We start from the raw sequence: 27,578 nt of genomic DNA, 5'->3' as shown, positions 1-27,578 counted from the left end.
TTTATTTTTTTTGGATTTGTATCCATTTTCTATTTTTCTTTTACATTTGTTAAGCACTCGACGGTGAAAATGTGCCCATTTATCGCTAACAAATTCTTTAATACCACAAGTTAAATTGAACTAGGATTTCACTCTTTCTTTTGCCTTCTGTTTGAATTATCCCCCATAGATTTGACTAGAATTTGACAATTTTGTTTCACCATGGAAAAAAGGAATTTTTTTTCTAAAATTAATTTTTTTTGATAGTTTGAGTTATCCCTTTACAAAAAGAAAAAACTCTGAATTATCCGGCCCCAAAAAAAGAGGAAAAAAAACCTTTGAATTACTTTTATCTCTTTTCTGTTGAACTTTTTCTCTTTTTTTTTTTGAATTTGTATCCTTTTTCTATTTTTCTTTTACATTTGTTAGACGTTCGACGGTGAAAATGTGCCCATTTATTGCTGGCAAATTCTTTAATACCACAAGTTAATTTTGTGTTAAAAAATAACTTGAGAACATAGAATCTATGCTAGTGATATTGCAGCAATCTCTATCTATGCTGATTATCATTTTTCTTATTTTAAATTATGTGCATAAAAATGGGTAATTATTTACGCAATATTTCCCTTGAAATACCTGTTCTATCAGCAACAACAATAATGTAGTGAGTGAAAAAGAGTATTTTGAGATGTTACAGTAGTAGTAAAAGTAAAAGAAGATATAGATGTTAGACAGTTAAATACTACAAAAGAAAATAATCGTCTGGTGAAAACAAAACTAGAGTGGCATCACATTGTCGGTGAGTTAAAAACTCGGGGATCAGGGAACAAATCTAACTATCCCCATCTAATCTATCCCTATCAGTTGCTATGACAGTTTATCCAACACTGGTGTTATCAATGTTTGATTTTCCTTTCACTTATTAAACTGCTGTTCTTTCTATACAGCTTTGTTGAACTATTTGTGCATGGACACCTTAAATGTCCTTTTCAATTCAACTGTATTTGAAGGCTTGGTGGAGCCGTTATAGTTCTAGTTTTCTGCAGAAAAATTTTTACGTTTTTCGCGAGCATATTTTTTAATTATATTTTTATTTTATATACATCAAATTGTTATACTATATTTTTTTTACAAAAAATTTTGAAAATAGCAATTCAAACGGGCTAATCTTAAGAACGAATTTTTGCAATCCTAGGAATATAAAGCTTCTTGAAGGTCATATTGTTTAGGGTTATGTTATATTGCACTATCTTAGATTAATGTAGTAAACATCAATTCTGAATCTTGTTTGGATTGCCCTTTGTTTCCCCAAATATATTTGTTTATATCATCATTACAATTTCCAATACACCTTTTTACCTTTCGAATTATCTTTTCATCTCACATACATCACATCACAGAAAGTGCTACAGTAAAAATATCTCAAATAACTTACAATCCAAACAAACCAGTGATAAAATAAAAGGTAAACCCTATTCGTACTTTGAAACCAATTTTACATACATCAAACTTAAAGTCCAATAACTTATGTAGTTTATTAGAAATCTCCAATCCTCAATATTTCAATATGGTGGGGCTCGTGACATGTGAAGTGTGAACTATCTAATTGCGTCACAAAAATGTTGACTACAAATTGTTCCATATATTCTACTAGTGCATTTAGTATACCTCAATATCATTCACACACAGCAGAAGAAAGAAGGACCAAAAAGGAAATGACTATCACATGAAAGTCTATTTTTGATCCATAAGATCCAATAATACATGACATGAAGGATCAATTTTCTTGAACTATAGGGAATGTTGCTGGATCTAAGCTGCCAGTTGTGCTGCGCCATATTCTCTGCCGACACTTCTTTGTGCCCCATACTTGATCGCTGCCCTCATTAAGGGCCTCAGACTCAGATCCACTACTTGTAATGGTCTTCAATCTTCAAGATGGAGCCAATCCAGACATGGCCTTTGTGCATATTAAAATGTATGCCTTAAATATGAACGTGCCTTCCACCTTGATATATTAATGCACCATTGAAACACCTTATTTCTCGTGAAAGTTCGTGTGTTCAAGTTTCGCCGCCGATGTCAGAGTTATATTGATGAATTATCCGTAAGAATTTTTGCAACGAACCTATGATTCCAAAAACATACCCTGACCTGTGATGATGATCGAATATAAACCTATCGAAACTTTCGTTTATCAAAAAAAAAAAAGAAGCGCCTCATCCATGCCACCCTAGACAAACTGCAGATTTGGGTCATTTTGTTTCCCCGTAGAGAGGAGCTTCAATTCGGTGTACAAAAGGGTACTAGTCTGTAAAAGTACCATCAGTTGCTGAACCAGCATTGGTTTGACGCATCTCGTAATATTTGCTAGTTGCTACTGTAGGATGTTTTGAATACGAGGGCACCATACGACATTTAAAAGGAAAAAAAAAAAAAAAACTTCACCGCCAATTTTAGATGAACCATGTACACTATAATGGTCCACACTAGCCATTACAAAATTACTAAAACGGTAAAACCTCATTTCTGAAACAAGCAAAAGACAAAGCTCAAAACCGACCACCGGGTTAGCACACCCCAGGGAATGGGCCAGAACTGGTCGATGCTGTACTAGTCAAACTAAAAGAGTTATACAAGATCATCCACATTTTACAGAATGCACTTCTCTAAAACTGACGTGCATTTACCACTAATATAGCGTGTAAAGGAGAACACTTTCAGTTGTTTACAACACCCAAGTGTTTTTGCTTCTTATCAAAACTCAACAGTTCAGAGGCTCGCCAGCCTTGAATCGGAAGCTCTGCTCATTAGAAGTTGAATTCTTGAGTCTGCTAGACCTCTGCGTGCTTTCCTCTGTCTTTTTCCTCTTGCCAGAGGAGCTCAAAGAACCTTCAACTATACAAGGAAGAGGGGTTCATCATGAAAACGGTAACAAACTGAAACCAGAAACATGCAACAATGAGTAGCAAAATTCTGCAAAGAGGCAGAAACAAAGCATGTGGACTGTGGTTCTATGGGCCAGCTAAACATAAAACTTCACTATCATGCAGAGTTGTGTTAGATGTAAGGTCTCTCAAGTCTTTACACAGAAATGTCTTTCATTTTCTAATCTGCGGACGTTGGCTGGTGCAAGTTTAACTCAGCATTTTATTGAGATGATTTCTACGGTACAGAATTAACCAGATAGAGACAACAAACTATAGATGCATATGCACAGGATGGAGCACCCTCTTAATGAATTCACACCCAAATGGGCTGAACTTCAAGTTGCTGCTTTCAATTATGAAAACTGAGCATATGTCCTAGAATCTTGAATAGTTTCTAAAGAAACTTTGGCCTATTGCCCAGTATTTAAATGAACTTCTGGTTTTCAGCCTTTTCTCAGATACAAAGTCAACAAGAATATAGGAATCTATCTACATACCTAAAGGGCTGGGGAAAATGAGAGAGATATTGCCTTTATTCAAATGTCCCTAGGAACTCATAAGTTCATCCAGGTTGTTTTCCACTCAATGGCAGAGCCTGCATACATGTATTTATCTTTCTGAATGTATACAGGCGTTTATTCTTTTTGAGTGTATGACACAATAAAACCGTTATCAACTAACTTCCTTGGGTCAACCCTTGTACTCCTGCTCCAATTATGTTTTGTTTTTCTTCCATGCTGGGTTCATACTCCAACCAAAAACAGAAACAAATCACTTCCAACTATACAATGAACAAAGAATAACAATGCTTTAATAAGTTCACCAAAATAAATAAGGACATTAGTTGGTTTATTGGGAATGCCTGCCAAACTTTTACCAAAGTCTTACCTTGCCATTCCCATACTATCTTAGCTTCACCCTTTACCATCTTTGGATAGCGATCCAAACGAGAATCATCTTGAACCAACTCCTCAACCTACAAAAACCCTCAGCTTGATTATCAATATAGCAATTGAAGTAAGTCAGTAAAGGAGGTCATATTTGATGTTTAACAGATACAATAGTTACAGATCACATAACAAAATGGCTAAACCCCTAGAAAGACGGAAAACAAGGGAAAGTATAATCTAAACAGCATTGTCAAGAGGGGCTGCAACACCCGTGTATGAATCTTCTGTAGAAACAACTTTGTGTCATGAGAATAAACCTAAGCATCCCATTCATAAAAGCAAAAGCATTCTTGTTTACGGGACAAAAGCTCCATTTGAAACACTTCCTAAGAACTTACATTGATGCCCTCATTCTGGAGTTAGCTGCAGCAGAAATTTAAGTTTGAAACATTTGGAAAAACCTTGTATGATCAAACTTCCGAGTGTTACTGATCCCTTGAGTCTCGTCTCATTAATATAATCTAACTATAGAAACTCCAATTGGCAAATTATATCAGGACTATTACCTAACTGCATTGCAATACCACAATTAATTATTTTTTAAAAATGCAATTCCAGAAAATATAAGTACCTTTCTCCATAGGAGGGGGTCCTTCCTCTCTCTGGGTGAAAGAAGATAATCTCGTAACCAAGAGGCAACTACCCATGGTTCACCCTCACCATCTATGCTCCTTGAGATCAACGTATTCTCTTCAAGTAAGTCGCAAACCTAATATCATTACCAACAGTTCAATGAACGTATAATATAATTGAGCTCAGCAAGCCTTGCGAGCCCAAACACCAAGTCTATAATATATGAAATCACATGACTCAATGGTCGTAGCATACCACCCTACTAAGAAATAATTTCTGTACACAAAGTAGTTTTTAAATGAGTTTCCAAAAGATTATGAACTAGAATATTGGATGAGGCAGAAGTGGCTACCACAACGCATGCTCAACCCCAAAAGGAATGATGACCAGAGTCCATAGGAGTCATCACAGCCATTGCAAGTAGACAAATGATCATACTTAGCAAACGAAATTCATTAGTACTTGCAGAATTCATGAGTCAGACTTTTTGTTAACATTAATTACCACAAGGTAAACAGGTAGACCACAATAACAAAAAGACATGTACTTTTAGGGGTTCACAATTTGTTCTTGTTTACTATAACACAAAAACAACCACCCCCACTGCAAAGAAGTACAGAAGCCATGCTTGAAGTCAACACATTATAGGAATATAAGTATTTAAATGACTATGTATGGAACTCAATATGGTGCACATACTTCTTTCCTTTCCTTTTTTTAATGTGAATTTTCACACCCATTTTCTCCTATTTCTCCACTAAAGCACTCAGGAGTCATGAGGCACACAAGGAAGCTAAGAAGTGACATAGCATTACACTTGTTCAGGTAAATTTTTACGCTAATATATAGCACAAATTCATTAAAATGAAAGCATCTATTTATTGTTTCAAAGCACCTAAAGCACATCTGTCCATAAGTAATAATTAAGGCACACATACATGCACTTAACAAAAAAAAGGGGACACGTGCAGATTATATTGCCTTCATGATTGATAAATGAAATGAATGTCATGGTATGTACAATAGGCAAATGAATGCCATGGTATAGTGAAGGTCAAATGCAATGCTTACGAAATTAAGGACTGGAGGTTTTCTGGTTCTTACCTCCAAAACTAAGAAAATCGATTTACGGAGAACAAACTTTACCAGAAATGCAAAGCTAAAAGTGGAATAACTTAATAATCCATGTATCATGCTACAAGCAAGAGAAAAGCTATTTCTACCTTGTTATAGATCTCCTCAGCTCTAGTTAACAAGTAATGTCTCCGGAGGGCTTTTAACAGTATCAATATGCTTCCCACAAGCTGTAAATCTCAACATTGTCAACAAGCTTTAACATTCTGGTACCATAACATAAACTTTTAAATGCTGGTTTATATTATGGAATACCACTGCACAAACTGGCACCAAAAGTAAAGCATGGTCGAGAACCCATTGGTGGATGCGACAGGTGATCGGTTTGTAATGTTCCACTAAAGAATCAGGACACTTGAACTCATCAGATCTACAAACAGAATCAAAGAAATACGGCCAGATTCTCAATAAATTTGGTTAATCAGGATACTGCAAGTATTGTTTCATGCTAAATCTGTTAGTAAAGGTCAACAGCAGCTCACCCACTAGTATAACCTCTTCTGTCCATCAACTTGTGAATAGTCTCCATTGCTCTCAGTTTTGCATGAGCATATGCATATTGATCCAAGCCATAATCTTCCATCACACGATGTTCAACAATATAGGTTGACAAATCATCCTTTTGCACCTAAGATATGTTGATAACAGGCAATAGTCATCTCTTTTGCATCAATCAATTAGCAGAAGCAAACTCAGACATCGAAAAAGAGTAACGAAACTTCCTATGGGAAAAAGGAAGATTTTTCCATTTATGAATCACTGAACTTAGCAAGAGGTACAGACCCAAATGGTGCCAATTCCGCTGCACAAATATTGGGCATAAGCTTCACACAAGCGAACTTCCACCAACTCCGACTGCAGTTACATTAAAAGACGGTTGCTTTAAAATTGTTAAGAATGAAAAAGATGATGCTTCTGGAGCCCTTGATATGACAGATTAATCAGACCCAGTTTTACCTACAATTTTCATTGCCGCTGCATTAATATCTCTGTCCTCGATGCATAAATTCCCCTGCTTTCTGTAGCCACGTTCACATTCCAGATTTCCATCTTTACATATTCCATTGCTCGGACAAGGTTCACAATTATCTACACCTATGGAGACTGGTTATGTCAGATGTAGAGAGCAGTAAAGGTGTGAAACACAATTAAGAATAGTTTTCTAATTCTCAAAACATATGAAATAGGTGATAGTCCTCAGTCATATAATTAACTGCATTACTTCAATACAGATCAACTTAAGAAGGCCTAAGCATTGATCTCAGTATAAGAAGCATAAACCAGCCTAATTGAGAGGAATAGTCTATTTCAAGCTTTTGATACATATCTTTCAACAAGATTAAAATTGTTTTTTGGAGTGGGTTAATTATTTCAAACAGGCTCTTGGGTCAATAAGTTCTTATAAGTCAAGGAATCTCTATGAATGTGTACAAATAAAATCAAAAGGAAATTCATAAAGCCAGGAGAGTCCACGACAGAATGCATCACCAATATTTCTTATTGAACTCTCAACGAACAACTGGAAACGATCATCCATGATTTTTGAATGATTTCCAAAAGGAATGCAATTACAAGTACTCTTTCTTCAACTAAAACATCAATACTAGTCGACCAAAGAAAAATAAAGTACATAATATAATATAGGCCCATTCTTTAATGGCTAAAAATCATAAAATATCATATCACCAACAGAAAGCCAAGAAATGCCATAACTCCTCCAAAAAAATTGCCTGCATTTATTTCTTTTTCGCCATTTAATAACTTCACCCAGTCATCTACAATTTAAATAACCAGTCCAGAAAACAACCAAAAAAGAAAAATCAGAACTACTGCCTTTTCCCCCATCAAAATTTCCAACCTTTCATCTTAATCTATTGATTAGTACACTAGCATAAAACCAAGGAACAACAAATAAATTTTTTTTTCAATGAAGACATAAAATTTAAGAACAAGAGAAATTATTGTGATCAGCTGAATTGAAGAAGAAAGCAAACCACAGACTCACCAGAGAGAAAATCGCCGACATCAACACCGCTATCGCAGAAGGGCTTAGGCTGTTGATTGAAATAAGTAACTAAATAGTTGCAAAACAAGGCGACGGAGGCTGCGATCGTGACGACGGCTATGAGCCTTGAAAACTCGGAAATTGACGATGGGAAGAAGCCGGAAGAAGGTTCGGGAATGGAGTATTGCGAAAATGATGAAGGAGAAGAAGAAGAGGAATGGGGGTTTTGGGTTTTGGGGCGTTTTCTGGAAGAAGAAGCCATGGAAATAATTGGGAATTTACGAATGAAGAATTGAAGAGGGAAAATGGAGAGTTGGGGGAAGGTTAAGACAGCGGCTCATGGAAGTTCCAGATTTATACTACTCCCCCCCCAGATATTAGCATATTATTTTTGGATACCATATGATACAAGTAATACCTTTTCCTACCCGTTTTTAGTGAAATAATTTGAAAAGTTTAACCTAATTATGAACCCCAAATAAAAAAAGAGAATATTACAATTTAATTAACAAAAATGTAGGTTGAATAATTTTTAATTTTACTCTTGTATGCGTTTGATATGCATGGCTCCTTATGGTTGAACTATCTTTGAAGCATTATGATTTTAATTTCTTTTTCTGAATGTATAAATCAATAAATTTTAAAAGAATATTTTTTATAATATTTGTCGCATATTCGATTGATGTAATATAGGCTAAATACACCGAAAATTAAAAAAACATCTTTGAGCTATCTTTGTAGCATTATAATTTGGATTTCTTGTTTTCAGTATATACATCAATAACATTTAAAAAAAAATGTGTTTTACAATATTTATTGCATATGCCAATGATGTCATATAGGCTAAAAATACCCCAAAATAAAAATCTTACATACTAGTGCTTTATCTCCTTTTTTGTTCGGATCCCACTTTGTTGCTCTTACCATTTTTTATTCTCTTTATACAACAACATAAAAAATAATTAACATCTATTAGTTTATATTATATCGTCATGTTATTTAGAAAAATTCCTAATATTTAATTTTTGTTCCATGAATCTATAATTATTGTTAGACATCAATGCTCTAACTGCATTTCCATGTGCCTTTTGTTTCAAAATTCTAGTAAAATTCTTAATTAGTGTACATCATAAATCATTTCCTTTATTTTTTTTCTTTTTGTTTATCTTTAGTCAAACCTTTATAATTTATTTCAAAAGGGTGCAATCATTTTCGATGAAGTTCCTTGGTTGCTTTTGATTCTTATATGATTCTTATACAATCCAAGTATACTAGCACTGCATTTGGATTAAAGGATTTGAAATCCTTTTTAATCTCTCTAGTTGTTTAAATCATTTAGAAGGTATTTAAATTTATAAATTACAAATTATTGTAGTATTTAAAATATATTTTAATAATTTATAAACTATAAATTCAAATACCTCTTAAATAACACAAACAACTGTAGCTATTTGAATTAATTTTAAATCCTTCATCAAATTTCAAATGAAAATAGATTTTCATATTTAATTCATGACAAGAATTTTTTACTTTTGTGATGATTGATCTTTAATTTTTTTCGTAAATTACAAATCGATTCCTAACACTATCTATATTCATCTTTTACCCCTTTGTTTTTTCCTTTTCTTTTTGAACTCGAATCATGTTCTTGTTTAACTTAAAAACATATGTTTAGCTGTCCGAAAATCCCATCCGAAAGAGACAACAAAAGTGTCTGGCGAAAAGGTTCCATCGTACTTCGTCATTCCTACTGATTCAATTGCGTGAAAGGCATCATCAAACCCAGAAATACTGGCAAAAAATAAAATGAAAGAAACCTGAGAATCCCAAGAATCCGAAACCCCATTAGTTTTCTTGGCCTCCCTGAAATCCACCCTTCCCTTCTGGTAAGCATTGAATTTACCTATATTTCTGTGTTTTTTTTGTTTTGTGATTTGTCTCTGTTTCATACTATTTTTTCGTCTGGGTATTCCTGATTTTTTCTTTTTACGGCTTTGATTCCTTGAATTTAGTTGAATACCATCTGGGATTGTTCTTTTTTATACTTCTTTTTTCTGTATTTTGTGAGGTGCATTGACTAAATGCTAAAGGATGCATTTTGATGAAACAAACAGTCTCTTGGTTCATGCGAGATCTCTTTTTCCTTTGGTTTTTAATGTTTTTAGGTGGAGTTGAGAATTTGAAAGTAGTTTCTGTTACCTGAAAAAGAAAAAAAGAAATAAGTTTCCTTTTGGGTTGTGAGTTGTGGTATGATTCATTCCTATTTCATGATTATCGAAAAATTTTTGAAGTTAAGGGGGAAAGAGAGCTCTTTAAATTTGAATGTACTTGAATTGTAGTTTAGATGTTTTGATCTGCATAACTTGCCTACAAAGGAAGCAGGTTTGTTAAGAGATTTAGTGACTGAAATGGAAATTCGATGTTTGGAAGAGAGGACTGTTGTTCATGAAAAATTGATTGGTAGAATAATGTAGTAATTGCTTGGTGTCCATTTTCTGGCTGTCCATTCTGTGTGCTTTTCTCAGCAATGTATGAAAGCTAATTTTCTGGCTATCTCTGTGATAAGATATTTTGTAATTAAGATCTTGAAGCAGCAAATATAATTAATCTTTGTTTCACTTTCTCATCTGAAACGAAGACGAAGTAACTCTAACCATGTGGCCATCCTAAGTATGCATTATCACTATTGCAGTATGATGGTGATTTTCTTCATTTTCTATTCCCAGATTCTTATGCATTTCAATTGGACTTTTGTTGTGATAACAAATTTGTTGACACTAGGCCAAACCCCAATGCACTTTGCTCCTCCTTTCACAAATGGAGCAAATGAAGAATGAATTCATGAGAATAGACTCCAGAAACTTGTTCTGAATTGAATCTCTGATGCCTCAGTCCTAGTAACGACCACAAAACAACATGTCTTGGCTGTTTTTGTAGTGACTACTCGACTGTTAGTTCTCCAAGTCCTTCGTTCCTGGATCACCCAAACACTGCCAATCATGGGTGGTCTTTTTTGTTTTCAATTTTCTGAATTTTCATGTTTATTGCTTGTTTTATTTTGAGACTAACTGCAATTCTACGATCTTTCTTTCAGCAGTTCATGGTTATGAATTGAGCAAGGTTATAATGGCTGACGTGCCGGGATATGTGAGGGCTTGTTTGCAAACAGGAAAGCTGGCTATGTTGGCAATTTTGGTGTCAGGGGGGATTGTATTGCAGATATTGGTAAGTTTACTGTTGATTACAGCGTTAGTTATAATTATATCTATTACTTGTTCTATGATAAGGAAGCTGCAAGATGCCTTGTGGCCTTTATTTCATGGTCATTGCTTCTTATTATCGCTTTGACTTTTGTTGCAGGCATGTGCTTTGTACAACAATTGGTGGCCAATGCTAACAGGTACAAGAATGTGAGATATTTGGCACGATGTCAATTACCTATTCTTGATAATTGCCTTCTTCATATGACTGATATCTTGGAATTCTCCTGCCATTTTGATAAAATAGGAATCTAGTTTCATGCAACTTGCTCTTTTGGGCATGTTTAATGTGGAAACCAGATTAACAGTTAAGCATGTTGTCTCAAAAGATGAGTGTCTGCACTGATCTGCAAACTAATCCAAGAAGCCCTTTGTAGTTCAGAATCAGTTAATTTTGTTACATCAATGCCTTCTCAAAATGGTACAACAACTTTCGTTACATCAATGCATTGTCTGCTTGCAGTAATAATGTATGTGGTTCTACCTATGCCCTTAATTTTTTTGGCTGGCTCGGATACTTCATCTCTCTTCTCTGAATCTCAAAGTGGGTAAGGTTTTTTTTTCCCTTCCGCCCTGTTTCTCTGAGGAGATGCTTTTATTCAAGTTTATTTATATGGATTTTTTGGCCTTATTTGGTTTTCATGAACAATGTGGCAACAGCTGGGCAGACGTGACCAAATTCTTGACTGGGGCTTCGGCTGTTGGTGGCATAGCAATACCAATCATCTTAAAGCATGCTGGAGTAATTGGCTGGGGAGCAATGGCAATGGAGCTCTCATCCTTTTTCACATTTGTTCTAGCAATCGTGTGTTTCATTGGAACGAGCGAAGATGATGGTTATAGCATCCTTTGAACGCGACTCTCTTTAAAAATTTCAACTTTTCCATTGTGCGGAAAACGTAGAAGTTGCCTTTTTCTTGATTGCTGAGCATTGCCTCTCATTTTGTGCTTTGTAAATACAAGAGTGGTTATTTTTTCAGTGAATGAATACCTGAGTTGCACATTAAACAATCTCGGCATTAAGGTCATATACCGCATCAGATACCACACTTGCTGTCAGTGTCAATGTTCAAGGTTGCAGAATTTCTGAAGGAACAAGCCATAATATCAAAGATACTCCTGAAGGCAGGCAATTTGTAACTATGGAACAGAAGTTGACCAGAATGTTGTATTGCAAACACACCAGTGTTCATTGGGAGCCAAGACAAAGCATGGAAAACTTTCAGTGTTTTGATTCCACCAAGAACATTACAAGCAAAAAGATCCATCTACCTTTAACAAATAAGAATTGAACTGTGTCCTCTTTATCCTTATTCTTTTTTCTGTTTCAACCAAGTTTAGCTGAATATTGAGAATACATATCTTCATGAACCATCATGTAACTACAATAACACCAAGAAGATAGCCCCAGCTACCACTGCTTAAGTGCAAGTCTAGACACTACATTTGGAATATGTACTAGAGGAATGATGATAAATTGATAATTGATAGCTTACAATAACACTTTTTGTCACGATAACGTATTAAAGTATCTACAATCAGTTGCAGCAAATTTGAACTATGAACTTCTAGGAGCAAATGCTATTTAATCCACTTTAACCACAAAAAGCAAAACTGCTGCATTCCCACTATCATTAAAAAAAAAAATTGGACTACTTTTTCCTCATTATGGCGGAAAGTACATACTTTTCATCACATTCGACCATATAGTGAAGCCTAGCAATATTGACCTTGTATTTCTTTTCTGTGATAACAATCGTTCATTCGTCATTAAGCAATCCAATAAACACTCGCAAGCATAACTTTGCCAAAGAAAGAGAAGGGGGGGGGGGGGAGGACATGATTGACAAACCGAATAAAATCTGAAAACTTAATGTTGTAATTATCACGCCCTCTATGCTTGTTCCATAGCTGAATTTTCCAAAGAAACAGGCAACTACACACCCTCGATGCCTTTTTTTTCCTTAATATCTGGCAAACATGTATTGTTGTCATCCATTCTACTTTTCAAATCAGTCCTTGAAAACTTCTACTTGGTACTTAACATTAACCAAAAGCTTCTAAAGTCTCCCTTCCCTCACAATATAGAATCCAAATCACAGAGTCAAACGTAAAAAATGCATGCAATTGCTTCAATTTTATTTGACAAACAAACCAAGCAAATGTAAAAGCAACTTAAAAAGCATGAAGAGTTTAGGCTCAAATCTTTCTCTGCCCACATATATTTCAACATAACTTGGTATATGCTCTACATGGTACACCAATTCATACAAGCTCATCCTTATTGACATAGACATAGTTACATAGTTACATACACAATACACAAACATGTACACTCCCCATCCTCCATCCCCCTCGCAACCCTGCCAACGCAATCACAGACACAAACACAAAGCAGATCTAAACTACTAGACAGAGAGTCTATAAAAGCCCTCACACCATCTCATCCTTCCTTGCAACACTCTTAAGCAAAGAAAAGCCAAGTTCTTACATTGTAAAACAAGATAAAAGGACTCCAACAAATCTACAGCTTCTCCACTCTGTCAAGTCCTGTTAATAACAGGGAAAATTTCAAGAACAGGGCATGCTCGAACCTTATTTGACAAAGAAAGCACAATGTTCGGCTATCTATAGAAGACCTTCATGCGTGAAATGTAATTTCGTGTACACATACTGGTACATTTTGTACAAACGTCAGTCCAAATGCCCTTCACATTTGGCCTAAAATCCTGAACCCTTTATTGATTAGGGCTTCAAGGGCGCCCTTTTCCATAATAATTCAACAGCAAATTGCAGGAAACAGAAGACAATGTGCATCTATCATCCAACAACGCAATAACCAATCTATCACAACAAATTTACTTCTTTCCTCTTCCTCCTCATGTTTTCAAGCCAATAGTACCCAAATTTGGACCCAACCCAAAAAAAAAGGGAAAAACAAGTGCAGTAAAGGTCTTTATCATATTCTAATCAAAGTGTCAAACAGAGCTAAATTACAGAGAAACTTCAAAAATGAAAGAGAAAAAAATATACAAGCTTTTTTGTTTTTTTAATATAGATAAAAACCCATATGAACTGAAGAAACTCTACTCAGGATTGGGATTTTACTCCTCCTCACCATTTCCTCAAAAGCTAAGCTGAAAATTCTCCGTTTCTTTTTCGCCAACTATTTTTCCGTCAAAAGACTACGCGAAATTGAGGGGCGTCGGAGCCTTGAGCCGGCAGAATCTCCCAGCGGCAAGGTTCGAGCTCGTGGGAAACAGGGCAGAAGCCGGCGAGGGTGACCTTATCGGCAGAAGCGGCAATGGAACCGAATTCGAAAACGGTGATATAACTGGTGGTGGGCCGGGCCGCCGGACCTCCAGTGCTCCGTTCATGCCGGGAACTTCAGAAGCGGATTGGGTTTTCACCGGTTCGGATTTTTGGGTCGCCGGTTTGGAGTTGGTATCGTTTTTGGTTCCCTTGAACCATGAAAAAATACCCATTGGTGGTGAATCAGTTATGTTGCTTACAAGATGAACTTCCAGAGAGAGAAAGGGTGGAGGGGTTCCAGGCTTTCCATTTTTATTAGCAATGGTGGAAGACAAATTTGATACAAATTTCTAATTTCACTCCCTAAAATAATATTTTAATCGTTTGGACTAAATTTATAAAGAATTAGTAACATCAGAAAAGATCAATGTAATTTTTTAAATTACAGGAGAGGTCACTGCAAATATCGGAAACCTCAGAGAAGATTTATGCAATTATCCCTATTTTAGGACAGAAATAGAAGATATTTAACTATTAGATCATCATGTAGTATTTAGACTTTCGTTATTTCCCTGTATAATAAACCAAGGAAAATTGATGCATTTTTTATTTTTCTCTATCTGGTTTGGAAAAATGCATCTAGAAAGCTATATGCATTTTGGCCTTCAACTCTTTGGTGAGCTGCATCCGCTGTAAATCACCCTTTATTTGTAAATCACCCTTAACTTGAGGAGCTTCTTAAATCCCATTTTTATGCTCCTAAAAAATTGGCAAATCTAGAGAAACTTTTAGAAATAAATCAAAATTGGGATCAGACCCTTTTGTTATCCAAAATCGAAGAGTGAAAAGAAGATTGTCATTCTCAAATTTCGCACAATGCTATATGCATTGCAATCTTTATGCAGACTTATGGGCAAATTGATTCCTGTACTTACAAGTGCTTATTTGGGGAGGTAGGTAAGAATGCTTCATTTGCTGAAGTTAAAATTAAAGAAAAACAGTTAAAAAAAAATACATTAACAAAATGCAGCTTATGAACAAGATGACGATGCAATGCACCATACTACACGCAGTGGAGAAGATAGAAAACATCAGAAACTTCTCAGAAAAATAGAAGAAGAAGAGAAAGGAAAGCCACGGGATGCTGCTAGTGCTAGGCAAGGATTGTTTTCTTCTTCTTCCCCCACAGCCGGCGGATTATCCATTCCCCATCATCGGCATAGAAACCAATGTCAATTTCAGGAATGTGTGCTATTCTTCTGTAATCTTCACTGTCTTCCTTTTGATTCCCTACCTTTTCCATCAGTTGAGAACTCATCTCATACAAATAAAGCTCTTGAAGATGGCTCAAGTGCTGAATTCCCGAAGGTAAGTCCTCTAGTGATGGAAGTCGATGAAGAATTAGTCTTTGGAGATGAGGGCATGCACCCTCCTCCACTGCCATCCATCTCAACCCTTCCATTTTCTTTAACCACAACCATTTCAGCTTTTGGAACCCTCCAGCCTTGAAACATAACCCTTCTCCTTGGTAACATCCACAGAAATTAATTGCATCCAAATTGGGCAAATGTTGGAGGGATTTAAGCGGATCCTCATCTGCCCTTAACCTACTCCAGCTCAAATTTATTTTTACCAAGTTTTGAAGATGAGTGATCCATACTGGCATCGTTTCTAAGCGGCCACGCACTAGTAGCAAACGAAGAGATTGAAGAAACGAACAAGAAGAGGAAGAAGAAAGAGAATGTTGATGATGATTTAGATCGATTATCTCAAAATCATAACCTTTTCCAACTGAAGCAATCCTTAATTGCTGAAGGCTGGTGAGGTTGACAAGGGAGGAGCAGAGCTCCTTTCCATCTTCTCTTCTCAACTGTGTAATATATAACACTCTTAATTGGGTCAATTTTCCTATCTCTTTAACTATTACAGACCCACTACTTGCATCTATGCTGTTTAACCTTTGTAGAGCGAGAAGCCCTCCCAATTTTGACGGACCTTTAAACCCATGATATCCATAATCACTATCTGAGGGATCAACTTGTTGATATACTCTGAGATGCCGAAGCTTTAGTAGCTTTAGGATTTCCACGGGTAATTCCCTAACTCCAGTGTTCCCCAAATTCAGATGTTCCAAATGTTGAAGCTTTCCAATTGCTCTCGGGACTCTTGCCACTTTTGTACCATATAGGCTCAGATATGTGAGATGCAACAAGCTGAAAATCTCATTTGGTGTTTCCTCTATCTCTTCACCTCTCAAATCCAAAACCTTTAGCAACTTACTGCTCCTTAGAACTTCAGATAGGAAAGTTTTGGACAGTAATGGGTTGGTGAAACTAACTGCGATGAATGATCGAAGGTGTTCAAAGGAATAAAATTGTCTTTGTTGGTGGTATTGGATGTTGCTGCTGTTACTACTACTATGGAGTGCTAGACGGCGTACCTTCTCAGATGGCCACGTCATTGGTTGTCCAGTAGTAACTGTCACCATGTTTTGTTCCCTTGACTTCATGAGAATAACTTCTCTCAATAGATCATGGATTTGACACTTGTCGGGCAATCCTTCATAAAACACTTCAGCTACTTGAATTAGGCTTCTGCTGATGAGTTCATTGAAATAACCCCAGGCTACATCTTCAATATTCATTCCTTCTCTCCATTCTACAAATCTTTCAGCAATCCATAATTGAGTCAGTGTTCTGCTATCTATTAGATAATCCTCCGGATAAATGCTTAAATACAACAGACAGGGTTTGAGATGCGAAGGCAGATCGTTGTAACTCAGAGAAAGTATTCTTTTAACTCTCTCTAGCTTACCGGTGCCTTCTAATTCACCCCCAAGACTCTGTTGAATCATCTCCCATTCATCTATTCTGCTCACGTCCTTCGAAGCCAAGAGCCCACCGATCGCAACAATCGCCAAAGGCAAACCGTCACATTTATCCAATACAGCTTTTGCAACATCCATCAGGTGATCAGGGCAACGATTTCCTTTAAAGATCTTGTTACAAAATAGGGTCCACGAATCTTCAATTGATAGTGGCTCCATTTTGTAGACAAAATCCTGAGATTCTGTGCAAGAGGCAAAGGCTACATCGGCTTTTCGTGTTGTCAGCATTACACGATTGCCGTAGTTACCCTCAGGCAGTGCAAATTTGATTTCATTCCAAAATTCCACGTCCCACACGTCATCGAACACAATTGCATACCTTCCAACTTGTTGAAGAAAATCTTTGACAAATTCTTTCAACTCAGTGGTAGATATAGACTCGATGAATTGTGGGACTGATTTGTTCAATTCCTTGTGCAACTGCCAAATCAAGTCTCTCAGGCGCTTTGGAAAGTCGCATGTTTGAGAGACGGTTACCCAGGCACGAACTGGGAAATTCTTTCTAACATCTGGATCTTCATGGACTTTTTTCACTAGGGTAGTTTTGCCGAGTCCTCCCATTCCAAGCACTGAAACAACTTTTAGTTGGTAATCATCCCCTTCCAGGAGCTCAGAAATCAGATGTTGTTTGGGCTGGTCAATGCCAACCAATTTTGCTTCCTCCACTAGAAGTGCATCATCCCTGCTATAGCGCCATGAATTGGTCATGGTTGACGATCCAGCGACACGGTCGTCGATGGCAAATTCGGCTTGGTATCTCTGACGTCCTTCTGAAATATTTTTGATCCTGGACTTTATGCTTTGAATTTCACTGGCAACCTGATGACGAGCTCGCAAGCTCTTACTGGCTTTGAGAATTCTCTGCAGAGAGCCACCGAATCCATGATGTCGGTAGCCAGCAAAGCGAAGTACAAATTCATCGAGAACATCTTCAATGTCATAAGCAGCTTCGCGCACTTGGTTGATCCATTCTTGGAGCCTGGGATCATCATCTTCTTTTGCTTCAGCCACTTTGAGGAAAGCTTTCATATGCCCCAACTCATCCTTGATTAGTTGGACCTCTTGTCGAAGCCCTCCCAATAGGCTTCCCTCCTCTCGGAGTAAGGTTGCGAGATGATTTGAAACAAAAGAGACAACAGTTGCTGCCATTTTCAGTCTTCCTTTTTAACCTAAGAATGTCGGGGAAGGCGGCTTCTGGTTTATAGGATAGGACAGTCCAGTTGTAATATCTTGAAAGGAAGAAGGAAGAGGAAGTTATACAGATTCATAAGCTGATGTTCTTCGGTGCAGTATTTATCAAAAAGAAAAACAGCGTTAAACAGAAAAAGAAAGAATTAACCAATTAGAAGAAACTAAAGCAAGAAACATCTGATTGTGAAAGACGAAGCTGCCTTACCTGCCACAATACAAAATCATGGAAGCTATTAAGAAGACTCTGTTTGCACATGTCTTCAGGAGCTTCTTTCAACTGTGGGTCCTTTGGTCGGATAATAACAAAGGAGCACCGTTCAACATTATTGATTTCTTTGACGAAGAAATAAACTACTGCAAAATGTTTTGCCCCTTCTGCTGACATTATGACATATATAAACTCCTCCTTCTATGCAACTAATTTCTGCATTTTTTTTCTTTTGACCCTTTGGACCAACTAGTATTTGTAATAAAAACGGAAAGAGCACAAGAGAATTTACAGTATAGACATGAACGCGTGTTTGAGTAGTTAAAGTGGAAAGAGCACAAGAGAATGAGAAGAAAACCCCACCCCAAAAGAAAATTGACAGTTCCGAATCAAATGGAAGCCAGCTATGAGTTTTCCAGGAACATGTGATGCAGAGGAAAGTGAATTTCTTCGGAGTGGAACAGAAAAAGCAACTCAAGACTAATAAGGATGGCAAAAGGATGGCCCGCAGGAGGCTACCCCGCCCCGGCATCCGTTTAAAAAAAATAAATATATATGTACATATAATTATATATAAAATGTTTAATTTAATTAATTATAAACTTATAATAATAATATTATTAGTTATATATATTATATAATATCATTATCAGTTATATTAATAATATATATACTAATAGCAATTATTAATTTGTTATATTAAATTTACTAATACATTTATACTAAATCTCTAATTATACTTAATATAATAATATTTTTTCTCAAAAAAAAGTACAAGTAAAATAATGAATTAGTGATTGTATTTCTGTCAAAAGTAAATATTTAACTATTTTAATTGTATTTATTTCATCATATTAGATTGCATTCAATAATTTTTGTTTGATTATTTTTATAAGTTTTAATTGTAAAATTATAATGAATAATAATTTGATGATATATTTATATTTTAATACTTAATTATTTATTAAAATTTAATTATAATAAAATTATATAATAAATTTTTATTAGCCCGTCAGAAAAGCAGGACGGGGATGGGGAGGGGGTGGCGGTGGGACGGAGCTGCCTTACCGGCCACAATATAAAATCACGGAAGCTATTAAGAAGACACTGGTCGCCCACAATTGTCTTCGGAACCTTATTTCAACCGTGGGCCCCTTGGTCGGATAAAGATAAAAAGGAGCATCGTTCGATTGTGGGTTCTTTAAACTAACTAGGGAGTTGATCATCACTTTTAGTGCGGGTGGGAGTTTAAATGTTCAAACCTTCGCCTCCCATCAAAAGTGGTCACCTAATGTGGTTATGCTTAAGATTTATATGGGTGCTTTGTACTCATATGGTCCGATGGTAGTTTAGTTCTCATCGATTTCCCGTAACCTTGTTGGATTACCTCCCCTAATATAGGTTAGATTAGGACTAGAAGTAGATGTAAATATAGATGATGACAAGTGACAAAAAAAAAAGACTGTGGGTTCTTTACGAGGGGAAGGACATCATTGATTTCATTAACGAAGAAATAAAAACCTTACTCTATGGAACTAATTTCTGCTGACCAATTAGTATTTGTAATGTCAAAGAAATGTGAACTGTATTGATTTAAGAGGTATGAACAGCATGCAAATTTAGCAACAAAAAAAAAAGGTATTGCAGAAAATGGTAAGGAGTAAATTAAAAATAATCAATTTTCTTTAAAATTAAGGATTACAAATTTGTTAGAATAGCTGTACCACTCAATCATGACGTGGCTTATTTCTATGCCCTGCACTTTGTCAATTAATTTAATGTCTCATTTATATCATCTTTGCAGCTGTCTTTTTTAACTGCTTAGGGAAAATTTAAGTTTTTTTTTAACTCAATCAAATACCAATTAATATCATAAAGTCAGGGGGGGATTGTGTTGCAGATATTGGTAAGTTTAGTGTTGATCGCAGCGTTAGTTATATAATTATATCTATTACGTGTTCTATGATAAGGAAGCTGCAAGATGCCTTGTGGCTTTTATTTCACGGTCATTGCTTCTTATTATCGCTTTGACTTTTGTTGCAGGAATGTGCTTTGTACAACAATTGGTGGCCAATGCTAACAGGTACAAGAATGTGGGATCTTTGGCACGATGTCGATTACCTATTCTTGATAATTGGCTTCTGCATATGACTGTGATATCTTGGAATTCTCCTGCCATTTTGATAAAATAGGAATCTAGTTTCGTGCAACTTGCTCTTTTGGGCATATTTAATGTGGAAACCAGATTAACAGTTAAGAATGTTGTCTCAAAAGATGAGTATCTGCACTGATCTGCAAACTAATCCAAGAAGCCCTTTGTAGTTCAGAATCAGTTAATTTTGATACATCAATGCCTTCTCAAAATGGTACAACAACTTTCCTTAGTGTCTGACGATTATACGATTGCATTGTCTGCTTGCAGTAATAATGTATGTGGTTCTACCTATGCCCTTAATTTTTTTGGCTGGCTCGGATACTTCATCTCTCTTCTCCGAATCTCAAAGTGGGTAAGGTTTTTTTTTTTTTTTTTCCCTTCCGCACTGTTTCTCTGATGAGATGCTTTTATTCAAGTTCATTTATATGGATTTTTTTGGCCTTATTTGGTTTTCATGAGCAATGTGGCAACAGCTGGGCAGACGTGACCAAATTCTTAACTGGGGCTTCAGCTGTTGGTAGCATAGCAATACCAATCATCTTAAAGCATGCTGGAGTAATTGGCTGGGGGGCAATGGCAATGGAGCTCTCATCCTTTTTCACATTTGTTCTAGCAATCGTGTGTTTCATTGGAACGAGCGAAGATGATGGTTATAGCATCCTTTGAACGCGACTCTCTTTAAAAATTTCAACTTTTCCATTGTGCGGAAAACGTAGAAGTTGCCTTTTTCTTGATAGCTGAGCATTGCCTCTCATTTTGTGCTTTGTAAATACAAGAGTGGTTATTTTTTTCAGTGAATGAATACCTGAGTTGCACATTAAACAATCTCGCCATTAAGGTCATATACCGCATCAGATGCCACACTTGCTGTCAGTGTCAAATGTACAAGGTTGCAGAATTTCTGAAGGAACTATAGCCATAATATCAAAGACACTCCTGAAGGCAGGCAATTTGTAACCATGGAACAGAAGTTGACCAGAATGTTGTATTACAAACACACCAGTGCTCATTGGTAGCCAAGACAAAGCATGGAAAACTTTCAATGTTTTGGTTCCACCAGGAACATTACAAGCAAAAGGATCCATCTATCTTTAACAAATAAGAATTGAACTGTGTCCTCTTTATCCTTATTTCTTTATTCTGTTTCAACCGAGTTTAGCCGAATATTGAGAATACATAACTTCATGAACCATCATGTAACTGCAATGACACTAAGAAGATAGCCCCAGCTACCACTACTTAAGTGCAAGTCTAGACACTGCATTTGGAATATGTACTAGAGGAATGATGATAATTGATAGCTTATACTACTGCACTTACTAGCATGATAACGTTTTAAAGTATCTACAATCAGTTGCGGCAAATTTGAACTATGAACTTCTAGGAGCAAATGCTATTTAATCCACTTTAACCACAAAAAGCAAACTGCTGCATTCCCACTATCATTAAAAAAAAATTGGACTACTTTTTCCGCATTATGGCGGAGAGTACATAATTTTCATCACTTTCAACCATATAGTGAAACCTAGCAATATTGACCTTGTATTTCTTTTCTGTGACAACAATGGTTCATTCGTCATTATGCAATCCAATAAACACTTGCAATCATAACTTTGCCAAAGAAAGAAGAAGAAGAGGAAGAGAGAGAGAGAGAGAGGAGGGGGGGGGGGGGAGGGAACATGATTGACAAACCAAATAAAATCTGAAAACTTAACGTTGTAATTGTCACGCCCTCTATGCGTTGTTCAATAAATTTTCCAAAGAAACAGGCAACTACACACCCTCTATGCCTTTTTTTTTTAATAGCTGGCAAACATGTATTGTTTTCATCCATTCTACTTTTCAAATCAGTCCTTGAAAACTTCTACTTGGTGCTTAATATTAACCAAAAGCTTCTAAAGTCTCCCTTCCCTCACAATATAGAATCCAAATCATAGAGTCAAATGTAAAAAATGAATGCAATTGCTTCAATTTTATTTGACAAACAAACCAAGCAAATGTAAAAGCAACTTAAAAAGCATGAAGAGTATAGGCTCAAAGCTTTCAACTTAAAAAGCATGAAGAGTTTAGGCTCAAAGCTTTCTCTGCCCACATATATTTCAACATGACATGATATATGCTCTACATGGTACAGCAATCCATATAAGCTCATCCTTATTGACATAGACATAGTTACATACACAAAACAAGAACACATACACTCCCCATCCTCCATCCTCCTCGCAACCCTGCCAACACAATCGCAGGCACACACACAAAGCAGATCTAAACTACTAGACAGAGGGTCTATAAAAGCACTCATCCCATCCCATCCTTCCTTGAAACACTCTTAAGCAAAGAAAAGCCAAGTTCTTACATTGTAAAACGAGATAAAAGGACTCTAACAAATCTACAGCTTCTCCACTCTGTCAAGTCCAGTTAATAACAGGGAAAGTTTCAAGAACAGGGCATGCTTGGAACCTTATTTGATAAAGAAAGCACAATGTTCGGCTATCTATAGAAGGCCTTCATGCCTGAAATGTATTTTCGTGTACACATATTGGTACATTTTGTACAAACGTCAGTGCAAATGCCCGTCACATTTGGCCTAAAAACCTGAACCCTTTACCGATTAGGGCTTCAAGGGCGCCCTTTTCCATGATAATTCTACAGCAAATTGCAGGAAACAGAAGAAAATGTGCATCTATCATCCAACAACGCAATAACCAATCTATCACAACAAATTTACTTCTTTCCTCTTCCTTCTCGTGTTTTCAAGCCAAATTTGGACCCAACCGAAAAAATGGGAAAAACAAGTGCAGTAAAGGTCTTTATCATATTCTAATCAAAGTGTCAAACAGAGCTAAATTACAGAGAAACTTCAAAAATGAAAGAAAAAAAATGATACAAGCTTTTTTGTTTCTTTAATATAGATAAAAACCCATATGAACTGAAGAAACTCTACTCAGGATTGGGATTTAATCCTCCTCACCATTTCCTCAAAAGCTAAGCTGAAAATTCTCCCTTTCTTTTTCGCCAACTATTTTTCCGTCAAAAGACTACGCGAAATTGAGGGGCGTCGGAGCCTTGAGCCGGCAGAATCTCCCAGCGGCAAGGTTCGAGCTCGTCCGAAACAGGGCAGAAGCCGGCGAGGGTGACCTTGTCGGCAGAAGCGGCAACGGAACCGAATTCGAAAACGGTGATATCAGCTGGTGGTGGGCCGGGCCGCCGGACCTCCACTGCTCCGTTCATGCCGGGAACTTCAGAAGCGGATTGGGTTTTAACGGGTTCGGATTTTTGGGTCGCGGGTTTGGAGTCGGTATCGTTTTTGGTTCCCTTGAACCATGAAAAAATACCCATCGGTGGTGAATCAGCTATGTTGCTTACAAAATGAACTAGTTAGAACTTCCAGAGAGGGAAAGGGCTCTAGGCATTCCAGTTTTATTTGAGGAAGAAATCAAGAAAGAGGATAGCTTTCGTTGAGGGCAAAATGACGAGAATGCCATTTAATTTTTTGTTACTAGTATCATATTTTGGGACAGAAATAGAAGGATATTTAACTATTTGATGATCATATAGAGTATTTAGATTTTCAATGTTATTTCCCTGTATAATAAACCAAGGAAAATCTGATGCATTTTTTATTTTTCTCTATCTGGTTTGGAAAAATGCATCTAGAAAGCTACATATTTTTGGATTGAGGAATAAACACCATGATTTTATGGCAAGTTATTCATGTAGTATGATGGATGGATTTGCATTTTGGCCTTCAACTCTTTGGTGAGCTGCATCTGCTATATTTATAGGTGGCAAACAAATTCATTTTATTAAATTTATCCATACTCGCTCATGAATAGATGAGTATGAATATCTTAAGTTTTTGCATCTAAGTATAAATGGGTTATCCAATAATATCCATTTAACCCATCTAACCTATCTAAATGGGTATAAATAGGTATTATTGGGGTATAAATGGGTATTATTAGGTAACTCATCTAATCTAATTAACCAATTTAGAATTGTCTTCCCCCAAACCTCCTCTCTTTCCCACCCATTTTTTTTTTTCAAAATTTTTATTTTATCACGATGTTAACTACTTTCGTTTCATTATTATTAGTATTATTATTTATTAGTTTCATCTTATCATTTTCTTTTCTCTTAGTTTGTTAACTTGTTCAATTTTTAGCATTATCAATTTGTGACAAGTTTTAACTTCTTTTCCTACCTTTTCAAAATGAAATTTTAAATTTATACACAAAAAAAAATGCTAGAATATCAAAAATTTTGGATTAAATTTTTATGTTAACTTTTATAGTGTTTAGTTCAAATTTTTATATTCTTATTGTTCCATTATTAAATAGTATGTAATTTTGAAACATACAGTACGCAAGGGAAAAAAATTAGTAATTAGGCTCATTGAGCATTATAAGTAAACATTTAAAACTAATGATGGGTGCAAAGGATGGGATAAATTGATAACTTAATTTGCAAAAATAAATTTAAATGAATTTACAAAAATTTAAAATAAATGGATTATAAATAGATAATTGGGTTACCCAATTCATTTTTTGACTTACCCATTTATACGCATTTAATTAGATGGGTATAAATGAGTTGACTCACTTATACCCATTACCTATTTTAACCATCCTAAACTCGTCCAAAACACCCATTTTGACACCTCTACACACAAGTCACCCTTTATTTGTTTAGTATTTTTTTCTTATATACGCAGCTAGAAGTTGAGGAGCTTCTCAAATCCTATTTTTATGCTCCTAAAAAATTGGCAAATCTAGAGAAACTTTTAGAAATAAATCAAAATTGGGATCAGACCCTTTTGTTATCTAAAATTGAAGAGTGAAAAGAAGATTGTCATTCTCAAATTTCGCACAATGCTATATGCATTGCAATCTTTATGTAGACTTATGGGCAAATTGATTCCTGTACTTAGTTATCATTGAGCTCATGATCTCACAAGCGCATATTTGGGGGGGTAGGTAAGAATGCTGCATTTGCTGAAGTTAAAATTAAAGAAAAACAGTTAAAAAAATACATTAACAAAATGCAGCATATGAACAAGATGATGATGCAATGCACCATACTACACGCAGTGGAGAAGATAGAAAACATCAGAAACTTCTCAGAAAAATAGAAGAAGAAGAGAAAGGAAAGCCACGGGATGCTACTAGTGCTAGGCAAGGAATGTTTTCTTCTTCTTCCCCCATAGCCGGAGGATTCTCCATTTCCTATCATCTGTACAGTAACCAATGAAAATTTCAGGAATATGTGCGATTCTTGTGTAATCTTCACTTTCTTCCTTCTGATCCTCCAACAGTTTCTCTCTCAATTGAGAACTCATCTCAGACAAAATCAGCCGTTGAAGATTGCTCAAGTGCTGAATACCCAATGGTAATTCCTTTAGTGATGGAAGTTGTTGCAGAAATAGTTTCTGGAGACGAGGCAATGCACCCTCCTCCACTCTCATCCATCTCAACCCTTCCATTCTCTTTAAGTGCAACCTCTTCAATTTCAGGAACCCTCCAGCCTTGAAACACAGCCCTTCTCCCTGGTAAGATCCAATGAAACTAATGTCATCCAAATTGGGCAAATGTTGGAGGGATTCAAGCGGATCCTCCTCAGCCCTTAACCCGCTCCAGATCAAATCTAAGCTTACCAAGTTTTGAAGATGAGCTACCCATCGTGGCATTGTTTCTAAGCGGCCACGCATAATTAGCACACGAAGAGATCGAAGAAACGAACGAGAAGAAGAAAGAGAATGTTGATGATGATTTAGATCGATTATCTCATAATCATCACCTTTTCCAACTGAATCAACACTTAATTCCCGAAGACTGGTGAGGTTGACAAGGGAGGAGCAGAGCTCCTTTCCATCTTCTCTTCTCAACTGTGTAATAGCTAACTCTCTTAATTGGGTCAATTTTCCTATCTCTTTAACTATTACAGACCCACTACTTGCATCTATGGTGTTTAATATTTGTAGAGCCAGAAGCCCTCCCAATTTTGACGGACCTTTAAACCCATGAAATCCATAATCATCATTTGAGGGATCAACTGGATGGAATACAAAGAGATGTCGAAGCTTTTGCAGCTTTAGGATTTCCACGGGTAATTCCCTAACTCCAGTGTACCCCAAATTCAGATATTCCAAATGTAGAAGCTTTCCAATAGCTCTCGGGACTCTTTCCACTTTTGTACCATATAGACTCAGATATGTGAGATGCAACAAGTTGAAAATCTCATTTGGTGTTGCCTCTATCTCTTCATTAGTCAAATCTAGAACCTTTAGCAACTTGCTACTCCTTAGAACTTCAGATAGGAAAGTTTTGGATAGTAATGGGTTGGTGGAACTAACTGTGATGAATGATCGAAGGTGTTCAAAGGAATAAAATTGTCTTTGTTGGTGGTATTGGATGTTGCTACTGTTACTACTACTATGGATTGCTAGACGGCGTACCTTCTCAGATGGCCACGTCATTGGTTGTCCAGTAGTAACTGTCACCATGTTTTGTTCCCTTGACTTGATGAGAATAACTTCTCTCAATAGGTCATGGATTCGACACGTGTGGGGCGTTCCTTCATAAAACACTTTAGTTGCTTGAATTAGGCTTCTGCTGATGAGTTCTCTGAGATAACCCCAGGCTACATCTTCAATACTCATTCCTTCTCTCCATTCTACAAATCTTTCAGCAATCCATAATTGAATCAGCATATGGCAGTTTATTGGATAATCCTCCGGATAAATGGTTAAATACAACAGACAGGGTTTGAGGTGCGAAGGCAGATCATTGTAACTCAGAGAAAGTATCCTTTTAACTCTCTCTAGCTTACCGGTGAATTCACCCCCAAGACTCTGTTGAATCTTCTCCCATTCATCTATTCTGCTCGCGTCCTTCGAAGCTAAGAGCCCACCAATCGTAACAATCGCCAAAGGCAAACCGTCACATTTATCCAATACAGCTTTTGCAACATCCATCAGGTGGGTGGGGCAACGATTTCCTTTAAAGATCTTGTTGCAAAATAGGGTCCACGAATCTTCATTTGATAGTGGCTCCAT

The 27,578-nt window shown here is 36.4% G+C and overlaps 6 protein-coding genes and 1 pseudogene across 10 annotated transcripts; 2 read left to right on the top strand and 5 right to left on the bottom strand.

Annotated features, from left to right (window-relative positions):
- Window positions 1-2,433: 2,433 nt before the first annotated feature.
- LOC113703115 (uncharacterized) lies at window positions 2,434-7,914 on the bottom strand. 4 transcript variants are annotated; one of them, XM_072061929.1, is made up of 9 exons: window positions 7,572-7,910; window positions 6,528-6,670; window positions 6,350-6,421; window positions 6,049-6,194; window positions 5,822-5,936; window positions 5,656-5,736; window positions 4,431-4,568; window positions 3,798-3,885; window positions 2,434-2,877 (listed from the first exon to the last, which is right to left on the bottom strand). In XM_072061929.1, exons 1-9 carry the CDS (start codon window positions 7,831-7,833, stop codon window positions 2,744-2,746), a joined length of 1,179 nt encoding a protein of 392 aa, XP_071918030.1. In that variant the 5' UTR covers window positions 7,834-7,910; the 3' UTR covers window positions 2,434-2,743. The 4 variants fall into 4 exon arrangements, with proteins under 4 accessions (XP_071918030.1, XP_071918031.1, XP_027080175.1 ...); XM_072061930.1 differs by having other exon boundaries at window positions 6,528-6,655; XM_027224374.2 differs by having other exon boundaries at window positions 6,528-6,661; window positions 7,572-7,906.
- Window positions 7,915-9,230: 1,316 nt separating this feature from the next.
- On the top strand, window positions 9,231-11,842 carry LOC113703895 (vacuolar protein sorting-associated protein 55 homolog). 2 transcript variants are annotated; one of them, XM_027225402.2, is made up of 5 exons: window positions 9,231-9,457; window positions 10,669-10,796; window positions 10,932-10,971; window positions 11,295-11,379; window positions 11,492-11,842. In XM_027225402.2, exons 2-5 carry the CDS (start codon window positions 10,698-10,700, stop codon window positions 11,682-11,684), a joined length of 417 nt encoding a protein of 138 aa, XP_027081203.2. In that variant the 5' UTR covers window positions 9,231-9,457; window positions 10,669-10,697; the 3' UTR covers window positions 11,685-11,842. The 2 variants fall into 2 exon arrangements, with proteins under 2 accessions (XP_027081203.2, XP_027081201.2); XM_027225400.2 differs by having other exon boundaries at window positions 9,262-9,457; window positions 10,666-10,796.
- Window positions 11,843-13,773: 1,931 nt separating this feature from the next.
- Window positions 13,774-14,437, bottom strand: LOC113703898 (uncharacterized; annotated as a pseudogene).
- A 600-nt stretch (window positions 14,438-15,037) lies between these two features.
- On the bottom strand, window positions 15,038-18,505 carry LOC140012583 (disease resistance protein RPM1-like). Its single transcript, XM_072060823.1, has 2 exons — window positions 18,367-18,505; window positions 15,038-18,199 (listed from the first exon to the last, which is right to left on the bottom strand). The coding sequence occupies exon 2, from the start codon at window positions 18,117-18,119 to the stop codon at window positions 15,237-15,239; it is 2,883 nt and encodes a 960-aa protein (XP_071916924.1). The 5' UTR covers window positions 18,120-18,199; window positions 18,367-18,505; the 3' UTR covers window positions 15,038-15,236.
- A 1,901-nt stretch (window positions 18,506-20,406) lies between these two features.
- On the top strand, window positions 20,407-21,641 carry LOC140012995 (vacuolar protein sorting-associated protein 55 homolog; the record flags this gene model as incomplete). The annotated part of the gene is made up of 3 exons (XM_072061842.1): window positions 20,407-20,452; window positions 20,792-20,876; window positions 20,998-21,641. Coding segments are annotated over 3 exons (324 nt in total), but the record flags the coding sequence as incomplete, so codon positions are not given.
- A 1,679-nt stretch (window positions 21,642-23,320) lies between these two features.
- LOC113703897 (uncharacterized) lies at window positions 23,321-24,021 on the bottom strand. The gene has a single exon (XM_027225404.2). The coding sequence runs from the start codon at window positions 23,861-23,863 to the stop codon at window positions 23,555-23,557; it is 309 nt and encodes a 102-aa protein (XP_027081205.1). The 5' UTR covers window positions 23,864-24,021; the 3' UTR covers window positions 23,321-23,554.
- Window positions 24,022-25,694: 1,673 nt separating this feature from the next.
- Window positions 25,695-27,578, bottom strand: LOC113703893 (disease resistance protein RPM1-like). Its single transcript, XM_027225398.2, has one exon. It carries the CDS (start codon window positions 27,576-27,578, stop codon window positions 25,695-25,697), a length of 1,884 nt encoding a protein of 627 aa, XP_027081199.2.

This window comes from Coffea arabica, chromosome 8e (genome assembly GCF_036785885.1).
Source record: "Coffea arabica cultivar ET-39 chromosome 8e, Coffea Arabica ET-39 HiFi, whole genome shotgun sequence".
Classification (NCBI taxonomy): domain Eukaryota; kingdom Viridiplantae; phylum Streptophyta; class Magnoliopsida; order Gentianales; family Rubiaceae; genus Coffea; species Coffea arabica.
The sequence above is the reverse complement of the archived record's forward strand: the minus strand, read 5'-3'. Positions and strand labels throughout refer to the sequence as shown.

Coding starts and splice junctions, on each gene's coding strand:
- LOC113703115 (XM_072061929.1), bottom strand. CDS start 7,833: ATGGCTTCTTCTTCCAGAAAACGCCCCAAAACCCAAAACCCCCATTCC. Junction 6,422..6,527: donor ATGCAGCGGCAATGAAAATT/GTAGGTAAAACT, acceptor ATGTAACTGCAG/TCGGAGTTGGTGGAAGTTCG. Junction 5,937..6,048: donor AGAAGAGGTTATACTAGTGG/GTGAGCTGCTGT, acceptor TTCTGTTTGTAG/ATCTGATGAGTTCAAGTGTC.
- LOC140012583 (XM_072060823.1), bottom strand. CDS start 18,119: ATGGCAGCAACTGTTGTCTCTTTTGTTTCAAATCATCTCGCAACCTTA.
- LOC113703893 (XM_027225398.2), bottom strand. CDS start 27,578: ATGGAGCCACTATCAAATGAAGATTCGTGGACCCTATTTTGCAACAAG.
- LOC113703897 (XM_027225404.2), bottom strand. CDS start 23,863: ATGGGTATTTTTTCATGGTTCAAGGGAACCAAAAACGATACCGACTCC.
- LOC113703895 (XM_027225402.2), top strand. CDS start 10,698: ATGGCTGACGTGCCGGGATATGTGAGGGCTTGTTTGCAAACAGGAAAG. Junction 10,797..10,931: donor GGATTGTATTGCAGATATTG/GTAAGTTTACTG, acceptor CTTTTGTTGCAG/GCATGTGCTTTGTACAACAA. Junction 11,380..11,491: donor TTCTCTGAATCTCAAAGTGG/GTAAGGTTTTTT, acceptor ATGTGGCAACAG/CTGGGCAGACGTGACCAAAT.